Raw genomic sequence first — 13816 nt, 5'->3', positions numbered from 1 at the left:
AGTGTAAAAGAACGAATAATCAGGTTTTTAGTCTTCAGTTTTCTTATATGAACTCAAGCCAAACACTTAACAGTTACATCTTTTCCCATGTAATTGGAACCGCTCTGGAAATGACTTACACCATCTACGATTTGCTGTTTTAAAAGTTCTCTTGTAGCTGATTTTCTAATATAAATAATTATTTCTCAAATTTTACGGGAATCGTGAAGCAAAGAGCGGATTTAAAATCAAAGTACAGGTAAATTCAAAATATTTTAAGACCTCCTGAGGAGTATCACCTCTAAACTTTGAAAAGGCTTTAAGTTTAATATGTTTTAATTTAGTAGGTACTCTTCTTCTAACATTATACTCGCATTCAAACGTCTGTACGTAACTTGGAATCATTTTGTTAAAAATGAATTTAATATATTAAAATAAATTCAACGAGTTCTTCAATCCTTGCAAAATGAACACATCTCGTGGGGCAAGGACAGAAGAGTACAGTGGATGTTCCAAAGTTGATATTTGAGAAGTGGAAGAAGAAAATTTCCTTAAGACACAAAATAATAATTTAAAATCCACTTGCCTCTCTAAAGAGTCAGTCATTTTTGCTGAATGCGCAGTGGTAAACTTCCTAAAATTATTGAAGGTAGAAAACTTGGATGACAGTTTGTTAAGGAATAATTTATCAACTTTCAAATAGTTTTGGAATCATGAGAACAAAGTGGAAAAGAATAGTTCCTTCAGTCCAACTTGTTGTTTAAATAACAGCATACTTCTCTGTTATTTAAAAAAACGATGTACTTCTAAATTGCCTAGTGCAATTCCAAGGATTCTCATCGTGTCATTCCACCGATATAGCAATAGCAAATTCAGTTTGCTCAGAGTTTCGTGAACACTAAGATTATACTCTGCCTGCACGATAATATTTTACAGCTACCTTATCATACTGGTTCTTCCCTAAATCCCTAAATTCATGACTTTAATTTTGTTACTTTTCCTAAATGTTAAAGTTTTATATCCATTTTTTGTCTAATTGAATTTCAAATCGCGTGTACCATAACGAAAGGCATGCTAATGGTGTTCTTTTACTTAATGAACCAATGATTGCTAAACTAATTACTAACATTATAACGTTTTAATCTATAAAACACATTTCCGGGAAGTAGGCCAGCTGAAGGACTTTTTTTTTATAACTCTTTAAGCAACACGATAATTGGCCTGATTATTTTATATGAATACGAACCCTAATTGATGAAAACGTACTCCCAAAAAATTTGAACTGTATAGAGCAGATCGTTTCTTTGGTCGTCAAGATGAATGTCCGAATTATATCCTTAATATGGGCAGTAATACTAGTTTGCGTTTTGGGAAAACAAAAACCACAAGCATCAGAAGAAATCGGCTCTGAAGAGTATCAAAGGTTTGCCCAAGATGCACTATGCGGTAAGTTTGAAATATTTAAATAAACCTTCCCCACATTTTTCTTACTTGTTCCAATAACAACTACTTAATCATTTTTCATTGCTCGTTCTATCTAAATTAGCTGTTAATAATAATAACTCGTCTTACATGATATTACAGCGAAGTCCCCACTTTACAGGAATTTGGAAAGGAATGGATTCGATATCATACTTTAGAATAACTTCTAAAGATGTCTTCTATCGGAACTATAATTAGTCGATCTCAAGCGCACATTGTATACTTTTTCCCCTGAGAGCAATTCGGGATTTTCAAATGTCACAACATTCATGGAAATCAGAATGAAGAGGAAATTTTATAGAGAGTCATCGTCGACAATAGTTCTAATGATACTGTAACACAACGGTTTGAGGGCTTAGCCTGTTCATTATGAATCGGTTTCTCTAGCGTATAAATTCAATATAACGGAAAGCATACCATCCAGGCTTGTTTACATCTAAAATACTGCATTAAAACCCTGGTTCCATTTATTTCATTTCTTTCTTTCTTTCTTACATTTATCTCTTCTAGATTTTCTAGAACAGACACGTTACTTCCGTCATTCTTTGTAGCTCTTTAACCGATTCATACGTACTTTATTCCATGATCCTCAGTGCCCACTTATAAATATCTAATTTTGATATTAGCATTAACATTAGTAGAGGCATGCGATGCAAGAAAGTAACTTATAGAGCATCGCAAAAAAATCAAACCATCCATTCTCTCCAAAGGTTTGTCCAATTCTTCCTTGAATTTATTTAAGCTATGAACTTTCACAACGACAGTTGTAAGATTGTTGCAGCAATCAACCACTTTCTGGCTACAGGCAAATTTCTGTACATCTCTTCTGAAACTGTCCTTTCTTCAATTTGAATTTATGCCCCCTCAGTTGTGTAATCTGAGAAAGAGGAAGAATCCCATCAGTGTTGAGCTTTCTCAAAGCATTCAAAGCCTTATACACCTCAATCAGATCACTTTGCAGGTGCCTAGTCTCCAGAAGCTGAAATTTTCAGAAATTAGGCCTTTCTTTGTAAAAGCAACCCTTTTCCCCCCTTACCAATCCCCCCTTACCAATCTCCTCGAGGCATCTTCCTCGTTTCCTTTCTCTGTACTCTTTCCAGCAGCTCTACATCCTTCTAAAATGAGCTCTCCAAACCTGTATGCGCCTTATACAAAGGGATAATCACCTTCTTTTCCCATCTAACAAAATTCCTTGATATCATTGACAAGATACCATGGGCTGCTCTGGCAGCTTGTCTGCACTGATCAGAAAAATTCATATCTGACTGCACAGTTACCCCCAGGTGTGTTTCATTCTCCACTACCCTAAATGCAATATCCCACAGTTGGCATGTCACTTAGGAGTTACTGCTACCAATACGCAGTAATTTACATTTGCCAATGTTGAACTTCAATTGACACCTCTCGGCATATCATGTCACCCTTTAATCCCACCTTTGTGAATTTAGGATTCACTTTCATATCTACAGTCCTTGAGGCCCTCTCCTGAATCCAGGGATGCTCCCATAATTATGGCTGAGGGTTTTCTTACTTCCTTTGCTGCTTCCTCTTTATTATAACTAGATAGATCCTATCCACCCCAGATACCTTTACTATGTCTAACTTCAACAATTTCTCCTCCACTCTGCTCTCAGTTATTAAAAAATCATTTAGTGCACCGTTAGATATTAAATCTTTGGCATTCTCCTCCCCTAATATAGCCCTTCATGTATGAATGTAGATCAAAATACTCATTCAGTTTGTCAAGTTCCTGAACAGGATCATCAACAGTCCAACTACCGATTTCATGTGGAGCAATCTGATTCATCCTCTTCCTTCTGCAGTATACTTAAGTAAAGAAGTCCTTGCTGTTCCTCTTTGCCCTTTGCAAAAGATTTCGCGTAATCTTGCCTAACTACCTTTGTGACATATGTATGCTGCTTAAAACTTTTGAAAACAGTTGGCTCTCTCAAAAAGCCTACCCAGGGAGATATCCGGGCATCTATTCGTGTGTCTTTTATTTACTAAAGAAAATGCATCTTTTAATTCCTGATTTTGCCATTAACAAAAAAAAAAAAATAAATTACCATCTTAAAATCTATAGAACGAATCATAATTAGGTTATTGTCTTATATTATTTTTATCCATTTATTATCTATACCTTATGATTTCTGTGTTTATTTGTATTTTGTAAACCACTATACTATTATCCCAATTTCCCTTTATTATTCGTATTTTGCTTGTCAAAGTTATAATGTGTGTTTTAAATAAATACGAACAACTTTCTAATATTCGGTATAATTGTATTGTTTCTATATTTAAAAAAATAAACTTATAAACATTATAAAACATTAAAAACAAATAAATGGTTATTAACGTACATTTATTCATTAATACATATTTATTTTAATAATCACTGTTATTATTATCAATAGAATAAATATTTGAAATAATAGTGTTATTTTTGGAGCCACCCGATGGCGCTGCTCACTGTTTGAGCCTATCTCAAGGACAGGAAGGTTACTGCCTTTGAGACTTACAAGTACAAGTGGATCGGTTTTACCAATTGGAACTATTAAATCGCTAATTGGCCTAACATGGATTCATATTATATGTGATTCAGGTTTCTCATGACTGAGTGTACTCAGTAATGTGTTCATGAAATAATCAAAGATTTGGATTGACAGAAAGCAGCCAGAATTTTCAAAATATTTCTATTTATTTCATCTCGCAGGCCGCAGACACTGTTGAACATTGTTTGTCGCAGTCTTATCCGCAGTAGAATAACCCCTACGAGGCATTTGTTAATGACACGTGTGGTGCAAAATCCAAAATGAGGTATGTTCAGTAAAAGATTAGGGTTTTCGAAGTACACATTTAAAATTAAAAGTAAAGCATTAAAACTTGAATTGAATTGGTAATGTCATAATATGTTACAGTATTAATCGCAGCAAGTCAGATTTTATTATATTAAAAAGGGTTAAAATTAGGACATAAAAGTTTCATTACTTTTTTAGCTCTTCTATTTAGTGTATTTAAATTAATCTCTCTGATAAATTTTACGTATTCACTGTAACAAAACATATCTCTTATATTTTAATTTACATGATTTTCAAAGTGATCATTTTTTAAATAATATATATATTAATTTCAGCTAGAGATGTGTGCTTATGATAAGCTTGGAGGCGAGGCATCATCCCTCTTCATTTCATCCCTATTTCAATTTCAATGATTTTTCTTATGTCAAAAGGAATTCTGTCTAAGCTATACATTGAAGTAAAACTTTCAAGGGTTTGCTAATTTTATTCTCATGAATTTCAGGCCTCTGCCGAAGTAAGCGCGATGATGGAACAGTCAGTTGTGCAAGTAAGTGTTTCATGGTTATCGTTAATCGTAATTAACCTGCTGTGACATATAATTTTCTGTTGTGATTTTGTTTCAATAATATTTCAGTTTTGTTGTGTATTATTGGAGGAAGGAATGGTAGAAGGCTAACTTCCATGAGGCAATGGATAGGACTACATTTATAGTGTACTTTTAAACTAGATTAGGAATTAAAACAATGGTTGCTTCATAGAGATTTTGAGGAAACAATTCACAATCTCCAAAATGTCTTATTTATCAAACCCAATGATTTTTTCATTCTAAATTTAATTTGATGAACCATCTTATATGCTTGATAGTGTTTAGGGAAGTGCTCTTGTCTGGAGTTAACATGCAACATTCTTCTTCCTTTTCCAATCAAGTATTAACTTAAGTAAAATATTGTTAAGATTATTATAACGATACCACGTTAATAGTTTCCGAACACGTCAAGGAAACACCGAGCTCTCTCAACACGTGTATACTCACAACCATAACCCCTCAATTCATGCTGTAATTACCATTATTAAATTAAATTCAAGCTACAAGCTCCTGAAATACGAAACTGTCATAACAGAATAGTGCCGGGTTAACACCAACCTTGACGTCTTCAACACCAAATTTCCGGCTTCCCTTTCCCCAATTTAGAATCTCGCGAGCATTAAAATACCACGTGTTCAGCACAACATTTCGGGTACTTAAAGTTCACGCTGATTCTCTATCCTTCATTTCCTTAGTGCCAACTGAAGATGTTTTTACCGAAAGCCCATCATTCACGACTATTGGCCTTATCTCATTTAAACATAACTTTAAAGGTTTACGTTTTAAAACTGACAACTAGAGGATGACGCGGTGCACCCCTTCCTCCTCTGAGCTTAATTTTAATTTTTAACCCAAGATTTTTAACTTATGATTTTAGTTTTTAATTTTTAAACTGAGTCCTTCTCATTCCCCTTTTTTATATAATTCATGCAACTAAACGAATCATGAGGCGAGTGCCGGTTTTATTTAAGCTTTGACTAAAGTGCATATTACCACACTTGAGAATTATTATTTTGAAAAATATTTGGCTACCTTTGGTCGTACACTAGATCTTAGCGTACATCGATCATTAAAAAAAAGTTCGTAATTGTTTTAACACTGAAATATGTATATGTTCAGGAACATTTTCTTCACATTGAAGACCTCAACGAAGTTTCAAAAGTTGCCAACGTTTCATGTTTAGGTCTAATATCTTCGTTGCCCTCATTTTCTTCCTGTTGTCATCGATATTGTCCTTAGTTCTTTAAACTAGTACTTAAATTTTAATTTGAAACTGTCCGAAATGTCCCTCGGATATTCAACTGCTGTGACCATGTAGACTGAAATAGGGGAAATTTTCCTCAAAGTTTTGTTGTTGTTGTTGTTGAAAAAAGGAGCTTAGCCGCGAATTTACCAAGGGCTCCGAAAACCTAGCTACGCCTCTGTTCTGAGTGGTACAGTAAGGGACTGATGCCCAACCTGCTTATAGATTGATATTTGTGTTATTTAGATTTTTTTATGGCGAGATTTAAGAGGTAGGAGCGGACAGCCCAACAGGTCCAGAATCATGCCAGATCTGGGGAAGTATTTGGAATTATTTCAAAGTATTGGCTGGCATTCAGATCTTAAGTTTTATTCTCTGTTGATTAACGGTATTGATTTTATTCGTTATATTTTCTCATTAATATTATAATATTTCGTTTTTAATTTTTGAATATTCACCGAATATTTAATTCTTTAAAAACCTAAGGCATGTGGAGGCGGGGAAGGGTTATAAATATGTCTAATGTTCGCTCTCTCCCGAATTTGCGAAATCTGGGAAGGCAGTAATATCGTTCTCAAAAGAGTTAAAATCCGATTATAATTATTAGGATTATTTTATAAATTTCTAATGATCTAATTAGCAACTTTCATCATAGAGGTACTGGTGGTGTCGCTCAAGGACATTGATTAATATTCGATTTAGCAAAGCGATACAACCCCGAAAAATTTAATGATTTGGATTTCCTCGATGTGTTTCCTAGTAAAAGAAAACGCTGATAAGGTTTTTAAAAGCTTGCCCCGCTAATGAGCTTCGATTTTCAGAAATTCAAGGTCCTTAAGAAAATCTCTTCCTGAATTGTACAACGTAATTATCTTATTCGCACAGGCAGAAAGATCGATAAGTCAAAAGCGAATATACTGCGTTGTAAAACTAAACTGTTAAGATTTTAATCATATAGAAATTAAAATGCACACAATGCATTCTACAGGGAGGATTATCCTTAATATTATCCTTAATTTTCTATAATTCTCTTTAAGATTATTCTTCAATTGCAATACCTCTTAATCTATTCCTCAAAAATAAAAATTAAAGGCGGACAGGTGAATAGCCAAAGGTCAGGCAAATTCAAAATATTTTAAGAGTTTTTGGAGACTATAACCTCCAAACTTTGAAAATGTTTTGCGTTTAATACATTTATACTTGGTAGGTACATTGATGATATCCTTCTTATTCATACTCACATTCAAAAGTCTGTACTAAACTTGGAATCATTTTGTCGCGTGTGGCAAGGACAGAAAAGTACAATGGTTGTTTCAGCCCTGGTGTTTGGGAAATGGCAAAAGAAAATTTCTTAAGGCACGTAATAATAATTTAAATCCACTTGTCTGCGGAAAGAATCAGCCGTTTTTGCTGACTGCGCTGTAGTAAACTTCCTAAAATTATTGAAGGTAGAAAACTTGGGTGACAGTTTGTTAAGGAATAATTTATCAATTTCAGCTAATTTTGGAATCATAAGAACAATGTGGTAATGAACAGTTTCTTTAGCGCACTACATTCTTTAAATAATAATATACTTCTCAGTTCTTTAAATAGCGATGTACTTCTAAGGTGCCTAGTGCAATTACAAGGATTCATCGTGTCAAACCACCGAAATTCAATTTGCACAGAGTTTCGTGAACACCAAGATTGTACTCTGCTGTACCATAATACTTTACAGCTGCCATAGCACACTGCTTCTTCTCTAAATTCGTGAATTTTAATTTTGTTAGTTTTCTTTAAGGTTAAATAGTTTTATTTCCATTTTACTCGTTTAATTCACTTTAAAATCGCGTAGAATTACAGAAGGTATACCAATTATGTACTTTTACTTAATGAACCACTGATTGCTAAACTGATTTCTGACATTAGACCATTTTAATCTATTAAACACATTTCCGGGAAGTAGGCTAGCTGAAGGACTTTGTTTCTATAACTTTTTACGTAACCTGATAATTGGCCACATCATTTTATATATAAATAAGAGCACTAAATGATGAAAACGTACTCCCAAACAATTTGGACTGTATAGAGCAGAACGTTTCTTTGGTCACCAAGATGAATGTCCGAGTTATTTCCTTAATATTGGCCGTAATGCTAGTTTGCGTTTTGGGAAAACCAAAACCACAGGCATCTGCTGAAAACAGCTCTGAAATGTATTTAATGTTCTTACAAACAGCAGTCTGCGGTAAGTTTAAAATATTTAAATAAATCTCCCCCACATTTTGTCTCGCTTATCCCAGTAACAAATTATTATCAGTTTTCATTGCTCTTTCTCTCTACGTTAGTTGCCGATAATAGTATCAGCATGAGTGTGTATGGGGCTTCAAGTTTTTGAAAAGAATTGACTCTCTCACATATCTAACCATTGAACTATCCGGACTGCAGTTTGTGTCTCTTTTATTTGCTGATAAAATGCCATTTTGTTAATCCTGACTCTGTCATTACCAAAAATAAATTACAACCTTAAAATCTATCGAACAAATCATAATTATGTTTAATGTCTTATATTATCTATACCTTGTTGAAAATACATTGAAATAAAAAATAAACTTATAAGCATCATAAAATAATAAAAACCAATAAATGGTTATTAACCTATATTTAATCATTAAGATATATTCATTTTAATAATTACAGTTCTTAACATCGTTAGAATTTGTGTTTTAAATAATACTGTTATTTTTAGATTCAATTGATAACCAAGCTGGCGCTGCTCACTGTTTGACCCAACTTGAGGGAGAGGTAAGTTAAAATCTTTGAGAGTTACAAGCATCTTCCCTGATCGCTTTTTATATTTATAGCGATTGAATCACTAATTTTCTAACATGGGTTCAGATTATAAGCGATACAAGGTATTCGGCTAAGTTAATTATTTATTGATCGCGTTCAATCCATTTGAAATTTCTGAATGCTTCTTTTATATTTTATTTAAATAAGTTTAAATACTTCGTTATTCAATATTTTATATTTGTTCATTTATTTAAATGACAGAGAATCCTATTGCCAATTTTATTCTATACTCAATCCTTTTGATATATATACCTCCTCACTACGTGTATCTCAATCATGTCTCTTGAAATAATCAAAGATTTGAGTCGACAGAAGCAGACAGATTTTTCAAAATATTTCTATTTATTTCATTTCACAGGGGGCACAAGTTGTTCAACAGTGTCTTTCCGAGACTTACACGCAGGGTGATCCCTATGAGGAGTTGATCCGTGATTTGTGTGGTCCAAAATCCCAAGTGGAAGAGGTATGTTCAGTAAAAGATTAGGGTTTTCGAAGGATTAAAAAATTAGGGCATATAGGCTTTTACCCTACTTTTTAGCTCTTCTATTTTATTTATTTAAATATCGAAATTGAACAGTTTTTTGTTATTCTCCAAATAAAATAGCTTTTTATGTACTCAAAAATTTTAACAAAATTTTACCTTAACAGTACTGAATTTTTTAGAAAAAAAATCTCAAATCAGTAGTTTTGATTTCGTTGTATCGATATTTTATACACGTAGTTGTCCAGCGTATCTTTAGTTGTATAGTACATGACAGTACAGTTGTCCAATATAAATAAACCATCTGTTTCTTTAATACCATGTATATAAGATCAACTCTCTCTCTCTGGTTACTGATAAATTTAACGTATTCACTGAACCAAATATATCTCTGATATTTGAATTTTAATTTACATGATTTTCAAAATTATCCCTTTCTAAAAAGTATATACGTTAATTTCAGGTAACAGATTGTATTGATGCTAAGCTTGAAGGCAAGGTGAGTATTTATTTATGGAAATTTTACGGATTTTTTTTGGAAAAATGTGTATTATAAAATCATTGGGGAATATGACAGATTATTAGAAAAGAAAATTTTCCGGAACTGTCAATATTTATTTACTAAAACAGTTATTGGCTTCCGAAATATTAGCTTCGTGTTATGTTTTATACGAATTAAGACTGAGTACGTGAGATGATATGGGATAATTACTCACTTTCGAAATTTAGTGAGTTCCTGCAGATGTTTACCACGGACACCACAGATTCCAAAGGCTATGAATTGTTATTATTTTTTTAAACATATTTTCAAGTGTTATAATCAACAGATTTTCATAATGGAACTATCCAGAACGCCACACAATAATAATTAAAATAACTACAAAAATTTTAAATAAAGAAAAATCTAACGAGCCTGAAATGTAATCCAACGGTTATATTAAATAACGTGTTTGAAATTCCGTATTACATTAAAGCATAATTTCTCTTCTTTGAAAGAATTTTGTGATTCGATAAAACTGCCTTTCATTTAAACCATCTATGCGTATATAGCATATATTTCAATTTCACTATCAATGAGTTTGTCAACACAATACGAAATGTTGGCAAACTCATTTAAACTTTATAGGATTTGCTCATTTTATTCTCATTGATTTCAGAGCTCTGCCGAAATAAACGAGATGGTCGAACAGCCAGTTGCGAAAGTAAGTGTTTCATGGTTATTATTAATATAGTTAACCTGCTGCGATATACAATTTTTGTTGTGATTTTGTTTCAATAATATTTCAGTTTTGTCGGGGTATTATTGAATCAAGTAGAGGAAGGGATGGTAGAAGACAAATTTGCATGAGGCAATGGACAGATTTACAGTGTAATTTAAAACCAGATTTGGAATTAAAACGATGGTTGCTATCATAAAGATTTTGAGGGAACAATTCACAGTCTCTGAATTGTCTTATTCATCAAACTGAATGATTTTTGCACTGTAGCAGTTATGAATATTAAGCATCAGGATATCGCATCTTTAAATTGCGTATCTGTCTGTTATAGTCAATTTGCTTGTTTTGCTGAATTTTCATAGAATAAACTCTTCTCTGAAAGTAATTTAAAACCATCACTTCATTATCGCAAGATATTCCCATAATTGATCAGCTTGTTACTAAACAAACTGACTCTCCGAATGTGAATTCTATCAAAGGACTAAACAGAAAAGATAAATTCTCAGAATGTTCAATTGCCTGTAGGGTGAGGTTATTTGGTTTGTGATATTTCTTCATGTTCTCCTGAATAAATGCATAGTTTTATGTCATCAGCATACGTATATAAATTGGAGGTATTTGATATAAAGAGTGAAACTACAAACAAAATGGCTGAGATGCCTGACACAATTCTCAGTTAGCATCTTAACTACTCGACGATTGTAAATGAAGTTCTGTTCATCAAGATTAATCGCTCTACGTTATCTCTGAGGCCAATAACTTATTTCAGATTATTTGAGTAAGTTTGAGAGACCAATAAAACAAGGCATAAGCGGATACTAAACTAAAGTTGAACTTTTGGAACTTCGCCAGAGATATGTATAATGCAGCCAAATAATCTACGTATAATTCTCATGTTCAAATCAGCAGCTAGTGATAACATTAACTGATCTCGGACTCGATTTCACTCTGATTTACATCATGTGATTCTTCTGTCTTCTTCTTTGTTTTCTTTGTTTATCTTCTCATTATTATTTTAGTTTATTTGGGTGCAGTCCCCTTGGAGATATTTGGATCGTTCCAACCAGATTGGGCTCTGGTGTTAAGCAGTTTTATTGGGGCAAACATTCCATGGTTGCAAAGTAGCCAATCAAACATCATCTCAACATAACTCACACTTCCTTCACAAACACACCGACTGGCGTTACTATGTACTGTTCCCAGCACAGAGTTACAAGGTGGAGATAGAATTGCTTTTGGGTGCCGCCCTTCATTAATGATTTACAGACATCATAACAAAACTACTTTGATAAGGTAATCCTACCGATTCCAATACCGAATGATTTTCTCGCTGGGAGAACACCAGCATTTAACATCAGTTGGAAAAGGTTTTAGCATTCCAAATTTAATTTGATGAACCATCTTAGATACCTGATGGTGTTTTGGGAAGTGTTCTTGTCAAGAATTAATATGCAACATTCTTCACCCTTTTCCAATATCCAGGTATTAACTCAAGTCTGTATCTTTTAAAATTTGATTAATTCATATTGCTGAGTTGATTAAATCGACTTTCACTGATATGGATTCCATAAGTATCCAGTGAATTATGAAACATTTAAAGCTACCATACATTTTAATAAAATAATAATAAAGATTAATAAATCAAGCTCATAACATAAAACTTAATATTTCGAATATTGTTTGCAGAAATGTCTGGTAAATTTCGTCGCTGGAATTTTAATAGCCGATATGATCAGCGAGGAGGAGACAAATGAAGTTAAAAAGAAGTAGACGGAGCGACTGAAGATATCAAGAAAGGGAAGAATCACTTCATTCTTAACAGTGAAATGAAAAATGTCCCACATCTCATTAATATGATCATAATTATTTTTTAAAAAATTTAAAATTAAAATACTATACTTGAAAAGAAAGTAATATTTGTCTTCAGTGTTATTTAAGATTTGTCCTCAACATTTTGCCACTACAGAGTTATAGATAGAAATTAGACAACACGAATATAATTCAGAGTGGGTTGAAAACGAATGCCAATTCTAACTAAAATTGCAAATATTTAAAACTACCTGAGAAGCGGAACTCTACGGAACTGTGAGATACAGAAAAAATGAGCGAGATGTTGCACCCTGCACATTAGCAGAAATTAGAAATAAAATTGCGCCTAAAATTGCATGAAATGTATTTCATGTCATATCAAAAAATGTATAAAATCCTATTTAATTTCGTACTATATTTTTCCCTAATGTCTTATGCATTCATATATCATCGTTTTGATTTTGAGTAGGGCATTATCAATTTGCATCCAAGCATCGGAGTAATCAGAGTCAGCAACGAAATCGCAACAGTTTTGAATTCTACCAATTTTATGATGTTCTAAACTGGCGTTCAGGAAATTGGTGTCACAGAACAAGTAGGACACGCCAATTTGTTTTCAGAAATGCCTTCTACACCAGTTATTTCAGCTTTCAGTTCGTGAACGGTATGTGGAATACTGCTCTAGATACTGGCCATCAGAGGTGTCCAAAGGAAATAATCACATGGATTCAGATCGACGAATTACGTAGACAATGATAATATAATCCGTATCGTCCATTTCATTGATTACAGAGGACCTTGTCATTAAAATATTTCTAACGTACTTCTTAATAACTACAAATACAGGAAGTCCCGAACTTACACGATTAATTATTTCGGAAAGTTTCCGTATGAGTTCAAGAACATTTAGATATGATATATTTTTTACAAATACTTAGGTTGAATGGACATGGTTTGGTTTGTTTGGTTTTTAGGAGCATTAGCAACTAAAGCCATATTGCTCCGGGATATGCGGTGGTCATTCTCTGACCCTTCCGCATCCTTCGTATTTGGTGGTGACGGGCTCGAACCCCGGTCTAATCAAGAAGCGTGTGCTACGCACTGCTGCTCCTTCCCACCTGGCTACGGAGGCGCCCTGTTGAATGGACACTTAAAACTCAAACAAACTAGCGCTTATAAAACCATAATAGAGTTAAATATAATTATAATATACCCACATGAGCCACAATATTATCACCACCTTCCTGACAGCGTACTGAGCAGCCTTTCGCTGTGATTATTGCTTCCACACACCCATCATGGCACCAGATCCACTAGACCTCGAAAGGTATCCTCAACTATCATAGACTAGCAGAAGCCAAGAACGTCCTAGAGTTTGGCAACATTGTGAGA

The 13816-nt window shown here is 33.5% G+C and overlaps 1 protein-coding gene across 1 annotated transcript; it reads left to right on the top strand.

The window, feature by feature from the left end:
- The first annotated feature begins 8112 nt into the window (after positions 1 to 8112).
- On the top strand, positions 8113 to 12525 carry LOC150083436 (uncharacterized). Its single transcript, XM_090377282.1, has 6 exons — positions 8113 to 8312; positions 8814 to 8869; positions 9276 to 9380; positions 9862 to 9897; positions 10556 to 10600; positions 12302 to 12525. Exons 1-6 carry the CDS (start codon positions 8183 to 8185, stop codon positions 12383 to 12385), a joined length of 456 nt encoding a protein of 151 aa, XP_090233408.1. The 5' UTR covers positions 8113 to 8182; the 3' UTR covers positions 12386 to 12525.
- The last annotated feature ends 1291 nt before the right edge of the window (positions 12526 to 13816 follow it).

This window comes from Mastigoproctus giganteus, chromosome 7 (genome assembly GCF_048544385.1).
Source record: "Mastigoproctus giganteus isolate SK-2022 chromosome 7, ASM4854438v1, whole genome shotgun sequence".
Lineage (NCBI taxonomy): Eukaryota > Metazoa > Arthropoda > Arachnida > Uropygi > Thelyphonidae > Mastigoproctus > Mastigoproctus giganteus.
Note: the sequence above shows the minus strand (reverse complement) of the source record. Positions and strands in the feature narration are given on the sequence as shown.